The 15,418-nt window shown below is 39.9% G+C and overlaps 1 protein-coding gene and 1 long non-coding RNA gene across 4 annotated transcripts; one reads left to right on the forward strand and one right to left on the reverse strand.

Annotated features, from left to right (window-relative positions):
- Positions 1-1,339: 1,339 nt before the first annotated feature.
- On the reverse strand, positions 1,340-10,780 carry si:dkey-283b15.2 (neuronal pentraxin-1). 3 transcript variants are annotated; one of them, XM_047360614.1, is made up of 7 exons: positions 10,506-10,780; positions 9,710-9,832; positions 6,340-7,166; positions 4,483-4,990; positions 3,729-3,982; positions 2,560-2,739; positions 1,340-2,382 (listed from the first exon to the last, which is right to left on the reverse strand). In XM_047360614.1, the coding sequence occupies exons 3-7, from the start codon at positions 6,979-6,981 to the stop codon at positions 2,173-2,175; spliced, it is 1,794 nt and encodes a 597-aa protein (XP_047216570.1). In that variant the 5' UTR covers positions 6,982-7,166; positions 9,710-9,832; positions 10,506-10,780; the 3' UTR covers positions 1,340-2,172. The 3 variants fall into 3 exon arrangements, with proteins under 3 accessions (XP_047216570.1, XP_047216571.1, XP_047216569.1); XM_047360615.1 differs by lacking the exon at positions 9,710-9,832 and having other exon boundaries at positions 6,340-7,139; XM_047360613.1 differs by lacking the exon at positions 9,710-9,832.
- Positions 9,495-11,609, forward strand: LOC124865494. Its single transcript, XR_007037612.1, has 3 exons — positions 9,495-9,649; positions 10,842-11,066; positions 11,243-11,609. It is a non-coding gene; the product is annotated as an uncharacterized LOC124865494 (long non-coding RNA).
- Positions 11,610-15,418: the final 3,809 nt, after the last annotated feature.

Genomic DNA, 15,418 nt, shown 5'->3' on the forward strand with positions numbered 1-15,418 from the left:
TTGTTGTCTTGTCTTTATTTTCTTAAGGGATGTTGCCCCGTTAGGGTACATCACTAGTGCTTGATATTTGAATCATTTTGAAATGAAATCTGGGATTTTTAGCCTCCCTTGAAGTTGAGCACTTTTCAAGTATTTAAAGGGGATCTAACCTTTTTATGATTTAAAAAAGTGGGATAATGGTACAAAAAGACCCAACATCATGATCTCACTCAGGATGTTTTTTAATTGCATCCTAAATTGCTAATATAACTAATTTTTGAACAGTTCATTTAGTGAATTTGTATTTTTTCTTGACTGTTTGAGGTATTTCAGTGTTTTGGTCCTTAAGGAACACATTACTTTTTGATGAAATGTAAACACACCATAGGGTACATATTACTTGCTCAGATCTACAGGGGCTGTAAGACTTTAATGCTGCAGCCAAACTGTTGAATCAGTTGATAAAATATGATTTTCAGACTTTATTCCCTATTCTACTTCCTGGTGCCCTTGCTTCTCCCCTTTCCTCCTTGTGTCCTTTTTTTCTCCCTTACTCATTACTACCTTGTAACCTGCTTTTTTTTTTCTTTCTTGCTTCTGTCCTTTCATCCTTCCTTCCATCCTTCTGTGCTTGACCTACTGTCCTTGCATATGTCCTTTCTTCCTTTTTCTGTCCTTGCCTTCCATATGTCCTCCCTTGCTTTCTTGTCCATCATTCCTTACTTCATTCCCACCTTCCCTTCATTGTATTCTTTGCTTGTGTCCTGCCTTCTTTTCCTGTATCCTTCCTTTTTACCTTCCCACCTTTCTTGTGTAATTTGTTTCCCCCTTGTATCCTCCTTTCCTTTATTGTGTTCATTTCTTTCTGACTCCTTTGTCCTTCTTTGGTTCTTCCTTATGTCCATCTTCCCTCCTTCCTCCCTTGCAGATTTTATATTCAAGGACTCAATCAGAGAAGCAGAAGACAGTAAAAGGACAGATTGTTCCTTCAAGGACTCAGACATTTTGTAGGATCTACAATTTTTTTTTAGAAGTCCCTTCATTTGAGGAATTTGGTAATTTTTAAAACGAAGTATTTGGGTTGTAAGAATTTAGTGAAGATCCCTCATGCTCCCTCTCTGCTGTGCTCTAGCTTTGCATCAAGAGGCTGCCACATGGAGATAATTATGTATAACAAAAAGACTTTCAGAAAATGTAAGCAATATTTTTTTATATATACTTAAGCACTGCCGTTGGTCGTGTTTAGTTCCCCTTTAGGATTGGCAGGTTGAAATATAATCTGATTAGGAGAAAAACCATTAAATAGTTGTAGTTATCAGTTACTACAACTATTTGTAGGTATTTAATGAGAACAAAATGCTTGATTTTTGTACTTTAATTACATTTCAACAAGAAAACAGAATCGCACTCAGAGATTAAACATTTGCTATTAGTCAGTGTATCACATACTGTACAATGATAAATATACAATCAAGGCCAAAATGGCAAAATCAGAAGCCACAGTGCAACGACCTCAATACACACAAGTTAAAAGTTACTAAATCAGCCAACAAAAGTGATGAATATTAAGGGTTTGTTCTGTGAACAAACTTGCAATGTGAAGACATAAAAGTTGAGAAAAGCCACAGAATAAACACTTTTAAAATGTTTAAAAAAACACCAAACTGAGGCAATCAGACCAGAGTGCATATGACTAAACTCTCTCTGAACTCTTTTATCTTTACACCTAGATTCAATTAATTTGAAAAACAAATTTATTTGAGTTCTGCAGTTTCTTTGGTAAATTAGCCGTATGTTTCATGGAAACCTTTGAAAAGAGAATCCAACGTATGAAGAGTTTCCTAAAAAAAAAAAAAAACATCTCTATGAAATTCAATAAACTAACTCTATCCTACAACTGAACCCTTCAGGTTCTGCTCACATTTGCACAGAACGGAAAGCATTAAATCTTATTCACATTATGACAATATGTCACATCATCACTTCATCATCAGTCTGTTTATAATAAAAAACTAATTAATGAGAACAGCAGAGAATGTCCTATGCATTCTCTGTAATTACAATCATCAGGCTACAGTTTTATCCTCCTTTTTATCATTTGACAAATAGTTTAAAGGAAGGCATTCAGTCTGAATATTTAGTCTGGCCATCTTCATGATTTCTCAAGTTTCTTCTTCTCCAGTGGATAAACCTTCAGTGACAGGGATCAAACGGATACCGTGCAACGCCCCCGTGAAGCTCCATCTCCGACTCGGACCAGTCGATGACGTCTCCTCGGAGGTGTGTGCCACAGGAGGCCAGGCTGTAGATGTCAGCGGCGCTCAGGGCATGAGACCACATGTGTAGGTCTGACATCTCACCCACATACGACTGGCTGGCATCAAAACGGCCTCCAAGAGTGTCCTGCAAGGGACACACAAGAAGGGGGTAAAATGTCACCCTTTGACCTTTGTGGGATTTTTTCTCATTAGCTCACAGAGGGGAAGAAAAGTCTAATATTTTCCCAAGTTCTCACAGAAGAAAAAAAAAAAGAAATCCGACTCTTCTTTGCCTTTTTTCTGATTCAGTTTTCATCTTTACCTGCTCCTGTCCCAGGATGAAGACCCCTCCGGGCTTGATGGCGTGCCAGGGAGAGAGGTTGTTCCCGGATCCCCTCTGCACGCCGTCCTGGTAGGCCTCCCACTGTCCGTCCCTCGTCGTCCACGTCACACACACATGGTGCCACTTCCCATCACTCAAAGATAAGGGCAGCGTCACAGCCTGTGGGTCAGATAGGAGCACTTTCTTTCAAATGTGACACCATTTTGAGACATAATACTGGATTTCATGTACAGCGTTTTAAGAATAGATCCGTGATAATTTAATTAAATGATACAATTACTAAATGTAGCTTACAGTATTAATTCTTGCTGGTTATGTAGGAGTATCACGGTTTGAAATATGGTTGTTAAATATGCAAAAATTTCAATTCCAGTATTCCAGTATTTTATTAAAAAAGTAATATATAATACTAGTAAAAATGACAAAACAAGGTAATTATAGCTTTGGTTTGGGCTCAATTAGAAAGAAGAATAACATGGACTCAATTTATATAGTGCTTTTCTAATCATACCGACTATTTAAAGCACTTTACACTGGAGCTACATTCACCCAGTTGCACCCACAAACAGGCACACATTCATACGCAGATCGGGAGGAAACGTGGGGTTAAGTGCCTTGCCCAGGGGCACATCAACACGTGGCAAGAGGAAGCTGAAATAAAATGCAAGACGACTGCTCTTTTTGAACATCAAGGGAAAAGTGATGGTGACCAAAGCTGTAAAATAAAGTATATAAACATCAACATCGGTGACAGCAGCGGTTGTTGCGTGAATGATACCCGGAGCAAGTCCCTGCTTCTGAGACCTCAACACAAACACACAACATACATAGAGTGAAGTTTTCACAAATCATGAACTGTGTTTTAATCAATTCAGAATTCAGTATTTAGCTCAGAACCAGGAGCATCCACTTCCTGTTGATTTTGGATGATAATAGAAAAATATCAGGGCCAATCTGTTTTTTTGTTTTTTTTCATGCCGCTCCCAAAGCTGTGCCACCCTGGATGGTGAGCCATATTGCTCATATCAACAAACGACAGTGTCAGTAGATGACAACCAAGAAGCTTAAAATCACCCTCTCATACTGTAATTTTAATTTATCAGGCAAAATGAAACGAAACATTTCTCACCCTGTGTTTTTGTCCTTACCTTGTCATCAATCAGAAGCTCTATGGGGTTGTTCCCCCACTCAATGAGCACCAGTTCATTGGCCTGTCCGGGTGCAGAGTAGGAGAAAGGAGTCCCCAGTCCGGGCCCCGTGCCCGCCTTCATCCAGAGGCACAAGGTCAGAGCGAAGATCTCCTGCAGGAGAGTCCTCTTCATCCGGCCGTACATGTAGTTAGTTCTCATCGGGAAGCTGATCTGGAAGGCATCCAGGTTTTGTGAATGTTTCCTGTTGGAAGCTGTGGACAAAGGTTTAATATTAAAACTTATTTTCAATCTTTAGCCGAGGAGTTTGTAAAACTGCCAAATTATGTCCCAACATGATCATGTTATATTCTCTGAAAGTTGATTTCTAGCTTATGTTTCAGAGAACATGTCAAACATTTGAAACAGTTTCGACAAAATAGGCTATAAAACTGAATCAAACTCTTTAGATTTAGCATCTAATGAACTTGACTTTCTATTTTTCCTATTTTTTAGTGTGCAGAAAACCTGGAAAACGTTTTATAGAACGTTTTCCAAGTTTTATGATGATTTTCTCTTAACTTTGTCTACCTTTCCTCTCATTTTCAGTTAATATCCTGACAATTCGCTGAGAAATATTTTTGGCCTGTTCGGCCAATTAAATTTGACCCACAATATTTGCACAGTACTGTCTACCTCTGAGTTTCTGTTTTGCTTTTGCATAAATACATTGATCTGAACTGGGAATCAGCTGTGAATATCATGTGAATTTTACCTGTCAGGTGCAGCTTGTTGAGCATTGTTTCCAGTTTATTTGAGTGGAAACCAGTTCTGTACCCGGTGTGTGGGAGGTAACTGTGATTGTCTGCTTCATTGCTCCTGTGATCATCCTCCTCCTCCTCTTCCTCCTCCTCATCCTCCTCTTCTTCTTTATCTTCTTCCTCCTCCTCCTCCTCCTCCTCCTCATCACTATCATCATTGTGATCCTCATCGTGATCTCCATGATTTCCATCGTGGTGATCATCATTGTGGCTGTCATCATCATGGTCCGTGTGGTCGTCGTGGTGAAGGTCGTGGTGTCTGTCATCATGGTCGGGCTTGTGGTTGTCAGCTTTGTGGCCATCTTCATGGTGGTCTCCATTGTCTCTGTGGCCGGAGTCATCTTCATGATGGTGGTCCAGGCTGCTGGCAGTGTGGTAGTGCAGCTGCTCCTCCAGGGTGCTGATCTTCCTCTGCAGCAGCTCCTTCAGGGAACTGGAGTATGTGCTGGACGTGTTTCTCTTCTGCTTGGAAGAAGAGATAAAGAGACACACTGGTGCAAATTAGCCTAAAGCAACGCATAGCTTAAACATATACTAATCAAATTTTCTTCTGCTCTCTCCCTCCTGCATTATGTCCTCTTCTCAGGTAATCCAGGCTTTGTCCTGGTGCTTGCCCTGATTACTGCCTGTCAAGGGAGATCACCGTAATTACAACTGATCTTCCACACTCCCACTCCCACAGACCCTGACATCTGTCTTTGATCGCAGTCCAGAGAAGACAAACACCATAAATACAAACTGTATACATCCAACCTGCCCTTTCTATTTGTGGAGAGGCATCTTCCGCTTCACTTTGGGCCTGTTGGTGATCTCAGGTGGCCACCGGTGGACATCAGAGTGACTCTCCTGCCAAATGAGTGAACTGCTTTATGAGATTAAGTTATTCATTGTTCTTTCGTCTTAAGTGCTCAGCAGTCTGGGACTTCAACAACAGCCTCGTGACAGCAGCATTAATGCTCCCCAGCCCACATAGGGACATCACATCCTCTCTCCACCTCCATCTAACTTTTTTACATCCCTTCTCTACATTGCCTTACACAAGTGTTTATTCCCATTTTTCTACATGTTGTCATGTTAAAAAAAACACAAATTGATGCTGCCACCACCATCATTTTTGATGGTGGTGGCAGCAGGGGAGCTGGTCACAGATGATGAGAAGATGGATGGAGCTAAATACACGGCAATCCTGGAAGAAAACCGCAAAAGAGAGACTGGGGCAGGTGTTTAACTTCCACCAGGACAACAGCCCTAAACAGACAGCAAGAACTACATGGAATAGTTTAGATCAAAGTGTAAAAATGTGCTAGATAGATGGCCTAGTCAAAGCCTGGACCTAAATCCATGTGAGAATCTGGGACAGGACTTTAAAACTGATGTCCACGAAAGCTCTCCATCCAATCTAAAAAATATTTTATCTAGATTTCCAAAGTTGGTAGAGATGTGGTACAAAAGCTGTTATTGTAGCAAAAGGTGACTCTACTGACACAGGGAGGTTGATACTAATGAATTTCACACTTTCAGTAGCGATGCACTGATATGAAAAATTTGGACTGAAATCGACATCTGATAATAGTAATGCTGTTATGGCCGATATTCGATATGTACTGACATTATATACATTACATATATTTCCTTTCGGCCGATATCGCTGTTAATGACGATATGTCGTTCATCCCTACATTTCAGATTTGCATTTATAAAAATGAAAATTTTGATTTTCCTTCCACTGCACTTCCTCTACATTTCTGCATGAACACACTCATCCTCTCTTTCTCCAGTTTCTAAAGTTTTCCCTTCCTCTTGCTGCTCACCTGCAGGTTGTCCAGTCTCTCTTTCAGCGCCTGCAGCATCCTCTCCATCTGCTCCGTTGGTGCCGTGCTGTCCCCATGTTTGTCCTTCCCCTGGTTAATGCTGCTGTACCCTCCATCGGACCGTTGGACAGAGGAAGGGTGGTGTTGTGAGTCTGGGATGAGTCTGCCGTTGCCATAGTGACCGTTGTCGGTGTATGATGTGTGATGAACAGACACTCCTCTGTGATGCGAGTACGATACAGAGCCGGGGTGCTCGTCATGAAGAGACACACCTTGCCCGACGCCCTCACACAGGGTCAGCTTGGCCGTCAGCTCTCGGATGGTCTCCCTCTGGTCCAGGATGATCTCCTTCTGCTGGACCAGGCTCTCCCTGAGGTGGAGGATGGTGGCTTTGGCCTCCTCGCTAACCCCCCACCAGCCACTGGGAGGCGCGTTCTGATGATTTGGTCCCCCGTGCCCTGTTGATCCTGTGCCCGCACCTGCTTGGGGGAAGCAGGAAGGGTCTGCATCTGCAGGAACTGGTGTGCAGATAAAACGTGGTTGGGTTCCATAGTTGAAGTCTTGGCCCGATGTGGCACATGCAGGATGAAGTAAAGAAAGCACCAGGGGGAGAAGTAACACAGCACTCCTCATGATCTCCATCCACTGTTCAGCCAAAAAGACCTAAAAACGTGGCGTCACTTCACAATGTGTGATGCTGGTGGAAGTAAAGGTCGCTCTATATTTTCTGTTGTTTTGATGAAGTCATGAAGGACCATAAAACACGCTGCTACATCCACAAGAAGAATCTTCTGAATGACCTTGTATCATGAGACAATAAGACAAACCTGTAAAACAATGTATTAGACATTAGGAAAATCTTTTTATTTGTATGTATTGACGTAGCTGTTTAATAAAATCCTTAAAGTCTATGGAAGCTCTCACACAAGAGTTAATTTAGGCTTTATGCAGTAAAACAGATTATTTCACTACAGGCCCATGCAGATGAAAAGGCATTGGAAAAAAGTCTGCTTTTAGCTCTTGGCTAGTCCGCTGTCAGACTTTACGCTAAACCTTATTCAGGATGTGACGTCTCTGGACTTGGTCAGCGTCAGAGTGCCTGACGGATAACCTTGGGTGTTCCAAGAAGAACTAGGAAGTCCTTCCAGATGAGGATTAGCTCCAGTTAAAGGTCAGACATTCTGACTGGACCATTTGCCAGGAACATTCTAACTCCTTAGAAGCCCAAACAGATGCCAAAACACCCTAATGGACCATCCAAACATTTACATTTATTAGATTAACATGACGTCAAGAAGCACAGATTCATTTCTAACATAATCAAACAAATAGGCACTGATCTGTGTTAATGTTAGAGAACCATGACATAGCTCACCCCTCAAAGTGTTTCACATTTTCTCATAATAACAAACTTTAACTTATTCATTGATGGATTTTATGTAATACAATACAAGGTAGTGCAGAGTGCTGTGATTAGGAATAAAAATGACACAAGATTTTCAAATGTTTTTTTGAAATTAAAAACCTGTATGGCATGGAAATGTTGGGTTAATGTTTTTAAAAGCTTTGTACTTCCAGAGACTAAACTTGCTGCCTCTTTTTTCTTTGGAAGTTTCCTAAAGCTCAGTCCCATTTGATTGAGGAACTGGATTAGATTTAAATCTGGACTTTGACTGGGCCATTCTAACACCTGGATATGCTTTGATCTAAACCATTGCATTGTAGCTCAGGTTTTCTTCCAGCATTGCCCTGCATTTTCATCTGGTCACCAACTCCGGCCAGCTTCTTCATCCCTGCTGAAGAGGAGCATCCCCACAGCATGATGCTGCCACCACCATGTTCACTGTTTGGGGTGATGCAAATGGGACTTTCTTTCAACAACGGCTTTCTTCTTGCTCCTCTTCTCTAATAGTGGTCATGTTGGCAGATCTCTGCTGCTCCCCCACAGTTACCATGGGCCTGTTGGCCTCTGGTTGATGCTCTCCTTGTCCTGCCTGTCAGGTTAGCTGGATGACAGTTACTTGGTAGGTTTGTAGTTGTACTATACCCCAAAGTTTTGTTCAACAGACACAGAAAAGTTGATGTTTAAACAGCATGAAAATGTGAATGAAAAGTGAAAAGATCTCTACATAAAATGTCTACTGATGTCTAAATGTTTCTGAATGGTGATTGGGGTTCACAATTTGGGATAACTGAGTGGGATTTTCAGCATCTATGTTTAGGCTAAACATGGACAGGACCTACGGGCTAAAATATTTAACTGTCAAAGTTAATATAAAGCTCACGGGCCTTGAGTGTTTGGAGAGCAGTTTATTTTCAGATGATCGATTGAACAGTGCTCTGTGAGATGTTCAAAACTTTTTATTTTCGTTTTATTACCTCTAAACTTGTCAGTGAGGCTGTTTGTTCACCGATGTTCTGAACAAACCTCAGAGGCTTTCACAGAACAGCTGGATTTATACGGAGATGGACTCTAATTACAGAACAGGTGACTGCTGAAGGCAACAGGTTGAACTAAACTTTATTTAGGGGTATCAGAGTAAAGAGAGTGGAATCACTCTTTATAGATATTTATTTGTTAGAAACTGTGAAACTATGCATCTCTTTTTTCCTTCCACTAAAAGTCATACACTATTTTGTGCCGGTCAGATAAAATCCAGATAAAATACACTGAAGTTTGTGGTTGTAATGTGACAAAGTGCAAAAAGGCTCAAAGGGTACCGATACACTGTATGTTTCTATAAAAGGCAGCTGACCTCTCTGCACGAAGTCCTTTATTATACAGTGTCGGCCTTTTGAAATGGCACACACGTGATGCAGCCGCTGAACCTCGCTGACCACCTGTTGCTCTCCGTGACCAGCCAATCAGAGTGTATTTGTGGCCAAACTTCATGCATGATTGACTTGGTTTTATCAATAATAAAACAAAGGTCAGGTCAGTCTTCAGTTAAATCTCCCTCAGGTGTAGCTTTTGAGCATCTGAAAGCTTCAAATGAATCTTTTCAATTATTTTCTGTCTCTCCTGCTCCCCTTGAGATTAACTGGGCTTTAGAGGGAGACAGATGGTCGGGGCACAAAATCGTGTCACACCCAATTCCATCATTCAGACCTAAGTTTATTATCACCCACAGGTTCCCCTAATTAACCTAATTACAGACAGTTGCCGTGCTGTCTTAGTCAGAGGTAAGTGGGCTTGCACACTCCTTGGTGTGCTGGTGTGTATGGGTCGGTGTTAATCCGCTGTGGGGTCGTGCATCATCCCGGCAACATATGGTGAGGGTGGATGCTGAAGCGGACCAATTAGTCTCAGGTTAGAAACTGACAAGTTCGCAGAGATATGTAATTAAAAGTCAGATCTTTATAGTTTCACCTTTAATCAAGGCTCCACGTTTGCCAAACAGAAGATGGTGTTTAAAACCTCTGGATGTTGAGTTTTCTTGCAGTTTCAAGCTTAAATCTTCTCCCTTGTTGAGTTTTTATTCTATTAGAGACACTTAAAAGAAAATTAGGACCATTTTAGTTTAAGCAAAGATGGTGTGGATATTGGTGTTGATATTACACAATTGAAATATGCAAAACTGGGTCTGGATTATGGTTAATAATGATAAAAGGACTAAAATCGATTCTTCAGGTAAGATTTGATGCCAGGTTTCTCAGAGGTTCTGTTTTTCTAGTCTTTTGAAAAGGTCAACAATGCATTAACATTCCTCTTAAAGATGCCAAAGAAAAATGTTATTTTTGATCCTGCTCATTCAAATTAGTATCCATTAAAGAATTACCAAAGCTTTTAGCATATTTGTTTTTACATATTTTAAACAAATATACAAAATTAACCAAAATCTCACCAGTTTGCTTAATTCTGACAGTGCATTGCATTCGGACCAAAAATTTGCTTTTGTAAAGCATTAATGGAAAAGCAAGCAATCTGAGTACAAAAAAAGAACCAACTATATCAGGAAGAAGCTAAATTCATATATTTAGTGAATGAAACACTGATATATCTGAGAGGCATTATTATTGTTCAGGTTGATTAAATATCAATTTTGTTACAGTTAAAAGGTGTTGGTGTATTAATAAAAAGCAAATAAACTTACTGTTATCATCCATATTTAGTTTTCCATTTGTAGAAAAGTAAATGTTTTATTATTAAAGATCAGAGTGCTTACCTCAGAGCTTGTGTGTCCACACTCGTTAGATAGTTCGTCCACCTCCTCACACACTGATGAGATTGAGAGAGATTTACTCCAGAGAAGGGCTCAGCTCATTCTCTCTCTCCCCCATTGTCTCACCCTTCTATTTTTCTTCTCCTCCTCGTCTTCCTCCTCCTTTGTTGTTTTTTTTCCCTCTTAAAAAGCCACACCCCGTTACCTGTTACCTCACCCCTTGAACCGTCTAATCTTTTCTGTTACACACATCAGGGATGAGGTCCTAATCAAATCCGCAGCTCAGATGAATATCGTTTTTTTTAGTTTGATTTGCAGTTTCCAAATCCTTGTAAACAGGATCCAAATGTTGGCCCTCAGCTCCTGCAGCTCTCGTCACACAGCCAGCTCACCTACATCTCTGCACGGGAGGAATTGGCCTGATTAATTCCTCTTTGACTGACAGCCTGGAGAGGCGGCGGCGGCGGGTCGGCAGATGGCTGCTTCAGGGTCAAAGAAAATCACACGCAAACATGTTGATTGCAAGACAAGCTGAAATACAGTGAGGATGTGTTGGGTTCAGAGGTAAGGATTTGAAATCAGACTGATTAGGGACAAATGGAAACAAAACAGCAAAGCTATCTTTTTTATCCTATTTGATGTTTCATTTTGTTAATTTTGTGTCTTTTCTTTATTCAACGCTGCCCAAATTGTCACAAACGAAACAGAAAATAATAATTGAGTTTGTAATCTATCTACAGATCACGGCTGCCGGGTGAAAACAAATTGTTATAATACCTGCTGGAGGTCATTTTCACAAATTTACAAGATGAGTAGCTCATGCCCTGGATCTGTCCGAGCAACTTTTCTGCTTCATCATGGGTGACTGAATGAAGACGTCTCATTGTCCCTGAAGTGGTTGGAGGAATGGAAAGATTTTGTTTTTGACCATATATGTGATATTTTATGTTTATGTTTGTTGGGACAAAATCTGCAAATTAGCATAGGCTATAAATATAAAAGTGTTCTGTGTCAACAGACTATAAACCAATAAATAAAACTAGCTTGATCTGTAAAACTTTAACAAACAAACTTTAATAAAACTTCTGGTGGAAATAATCTATAAAACTATGAAGATTACTGAATGACTTAGCATTTTCTGATTTATAAAGTGCTTAGAAAATAATTAGACAACAATTGTCCTTGGTAAACAAAAGGGAATTTGAACTTAAAAGCTGGATGAGAATTTGTTCAGACCAATGTTCATAAGAGCAACAGAAAGAAACAGAAAACCTCTATTTCTAAATTTACATTCTCTGTGCTGCATGATGGTAATAGTATCACGGTTAGAGCCTGATTTGTTTAGTGGTTTGTATATAAATCTGCAGTTTTGGAGAAAAGAAAGTGTTACATTTCTGACAAAGAGGGACATTTTGTCTGTGGTACACGCGGCTGACGGTCTCTTGGTTTGGGCCTCCCACTTTTAGTGGTTTATATTAAGATCTTGATTTTGTGGGGGAAAAAACATGTTGCCTTTGCAACAACTAAACAGGATCTTTCAGATGATGGTAGTAATACCATTGTCTGGGCCTGCTTTGAAAAATAGTTTATATCAAACTGTTTTTGTAATACAGACTCCTGTCTGTATTACATGGTTTGGGTCTACTTTGTTTATTAGTTTATCTTAAACATTTTCTCTGCTGACTTCTGAAAATGTAAACATTTTCAGTTACAAATGACATATGGACATTGTCCAATTTATATTCCAGATTAGATAAAACCCCTTTTAACCATTATCCACCCTGTGTGGAGCATCTAAAGTAGAGAATGTATGGCTTGGGTACGGATAGGAAGATGAGGATGACTCATGGTTTGTTTATTAGGTCAGTGCGTGTCAGGTTCCCCCTTCCTGTCAATCTCCTTAGTGTGTGCAAATTAGGCTCAGAGGAAGTCAGCGCACACAAACAGTTTGGACGCAAATACACCAGACCACAGACGCTCAAATGTTCTCTCAAAGACACCTAGCCAAGTGACCCGGTACTGCCGAGAAAACCCAAATCTGCTCTGTCTGTAAAACAGGAGGACAAATGGATGTCTGGCGATCAGAGCAGAGAAAGAGCAAGCTCTTAGTATAGCAAACTGTTTCTCTCTCCTGTGCAAATATGAGCTACCAACTGAAATAAAAGAATATATTTTTAAACATATTTGCAAATATCAATTTAACTTGATTTTTCATTTGGTCATTTTCTTTCCAAAAAAAAGGTTTCGTTTCGATTTTACTGTCAACAGATAAATAGCAGACAGGTGACATGCCAGGATTAAAGGAAAAATCCAACAAAAACCCAGCTGTTCACTGCAGTGATTGTTTGCGCTGAGATCCATTAATGAATAATGAAGCAGCACAACAGTTATTAATACCAAAGTGAGTTCAGTATAAGAATTAACTTCTATTAGTTTGTGAAAGAAGTCATTCTGAAGGGATCTCATTGTTCAAAGGCCAAGGCATTAGTATTAAATGCAATTAATCTTTAGATCCTCTTCCTCAGAAATCCACATGACAAGTCTCAGATACACTTAGAGACAACGTGTTAAAATCCACCTTTCATAAAGACACGAAATGTCTCAGTACAAGTGTGTCTTCCGTTTCCATGGTTACTCTAGCTGTTAGTATCAGTGTGAAAATGTAAAACATGCCAAACTTTGTTTTTTTCATTTCTTTTTTTTTTTTCTTTCATTTTTTGAGTTGAGATTTAATAAATTAACAAATTACACATTTACCTTTTTTTTTTTTACTCAAACCCAGACACAGTAACTTGGGGTTTTAATGTCACTTCTGTGACTTTTAGGAACTAAATCTAATCAATAATTGTAAACCAAGGTGTGTAGTTTCAGTTTTCAGTTATATATATCTGCATTTAAATCTTGCGTCAACGATTAGTGTTTTTTCATTAAAGTAAAAACAGTTGCCAAATCAGAACTAAATCAATCATTTCTAAATGAAAAGGATTTCAAAACACATGAAAGTCCTCTGGGTCTTTCATGACAGTGGTCACTAGAGGTGGACAGCTATTAAAAGCTGTTTTATTGGGTTTGTGTGGGTGTTGATGGTTCACTTACAAACAAGCCTCTTTATTGGACCTTTGTAAATCAGCCAAACACTGCCACCTGCTGGGACAGTAGTGTAAGTTCACAGAAAATGATTTAATGCAACCGGCCTTAAGAATATCTTGTATAGTATGACACCCTTACAAGTAAATAAAATATAACCAATATCAACTGACAACTGGTGCTGGTTTTATGTTGGTCCACACAGTTGTACAGTTTTTAGCATTGGCGCCTCAAGCCAGGGAGAGTGAGTTTGCATTCTTTGTCTTTCTGCATTAACTTTGCATGTTCTCCCAGATTATTAATTTTGGCAGAACTGTATGTAACTTAGGTGTGTCCCAAAACCTTGTGGGAGAATATCTAATACTCTGATGAAACCAAACTGTAACATTTGGGCCACAAATTCAGAACGTATGTCTGGCAAAGAAACAGCGGTGGGTGACTGTGAGCATCACCAAAAGACCACCATGTACATTGTGAAACATGGTGATGGCAGCATTATGCTTGGGGGTTAGCTTCCTTCAAATGGATCTTACATTTTTGTCAAGGTGGATGAAATTTTAAATGGTTCCAGAAACCAGTCCGTTTGAAAACAAATCCTTATGCTGTCTGCTAGAAAGGTGAATCTGAAGAGGGATTTATTTGTTTTTTGTTTAACAATTAGAAATGTATGAACGGGGCATGACCATATGTGAGGGTCAAAACGCAGAAAGACTGCTAAATCAAGAGCCTACCATCGCTCATGAACAAGACACCAAGATACTAAAGGTCCACAGCTTGAGGCAGAGACTGACCTCCAACCCAAAGGGGGCAGTCCACCTTTTTCCAGTTGAGAACTCTGGCCTCAGATTTAGAGCAGCAGACTCTCATCCCAGCTGCTTCCCATCTTAATTCACAATTTTTGTCAAAAATGTTATATTGTGTAACATTTTCGAGGTTGAAATTTAGGATTTATCCCAAATTCATTTCAGTATTTTTACAAAATGTTTAAACGTTTATTTTCTTGAACGTCTCTGGGTATTTTGTGACCTGTTTCTAGGTGTTTTTCTTTTAAATTCACTTTAGGTCATTATTTTCTATGTTTTGGACAAACAAAGGATCAATGACTAACTATTTTAGAACTGATCACATAACTTGAGACATTTCTCCTGGATTATAAACTAGAAAAAAACAGTTGAAAGATAAATATATATAGACAAAATTAGAAGATGAGTTGATTTTTTTTCCTGTGGATTATTTGTGTTTTCTTTTGCCCAACTGCTTCTTAAATCCTGCAAAATCTAACTTTCTCAACTGTTCTTTCCTTGATTTCAAACTCTCCTCTGCAGCGACTTAATTTTTAAGTGAGTCTTAATCTCTGACTCTGTTTATGGCTGTAAATGAAAGGCCAGGCTGTGTCTGTGTAGGGCCTCCACCGCCTCCTCCACCTCCTCTGAGAATATGGAGCAGGAATGTGTGATGGGCCGGGTGTATGTAGGCCAGTGATAGGCCCGGTTCTCTCTCTGTCTTTGGCTTAAAAAGTTCAAGTCATTATTCTCCTCCTGTTGCTATTCAGAAGAAGTCCCGTTGGCTCATTGTTATTCTGCCCGAGTGAGAAGGGGGACTCAGAGAATGGGAGGCTGACTGGGGTATCCAATGGCAGGGTTGCTGGTTGTACTGGTTCAGGTTTTGGTTGTGGCTCTCTGGACAGTTTTTTTTTTTTTTTTTTGCTTTGCAGGCATTAAGGCATGTGGGTAATCGGCTCAGTAATGAGGAAAGGTACTGAACGGCACCGCATATCTGACCCTGATTCCTGAGAGTAAAGAGAAGCAGAGGGAGGAAAAAAAGGAGAG

Source organism: Girardinichthys multiradiatus, chromosome 3, assembly GCF_021462225.1.
Source record: "Girardinichthys multiradiatus isolate DD_20200921_A chromosome 3, DD_fGirMul_XY1, whole genome shotgun sequence".
NCBI classification, from domain to species: Eukaryota; Metazoa; Chordata; class Actinopteri; order Cyprinodontiformes; family Goodeidae; genus Girardinichthys; species Girardinichthys multiradiatus.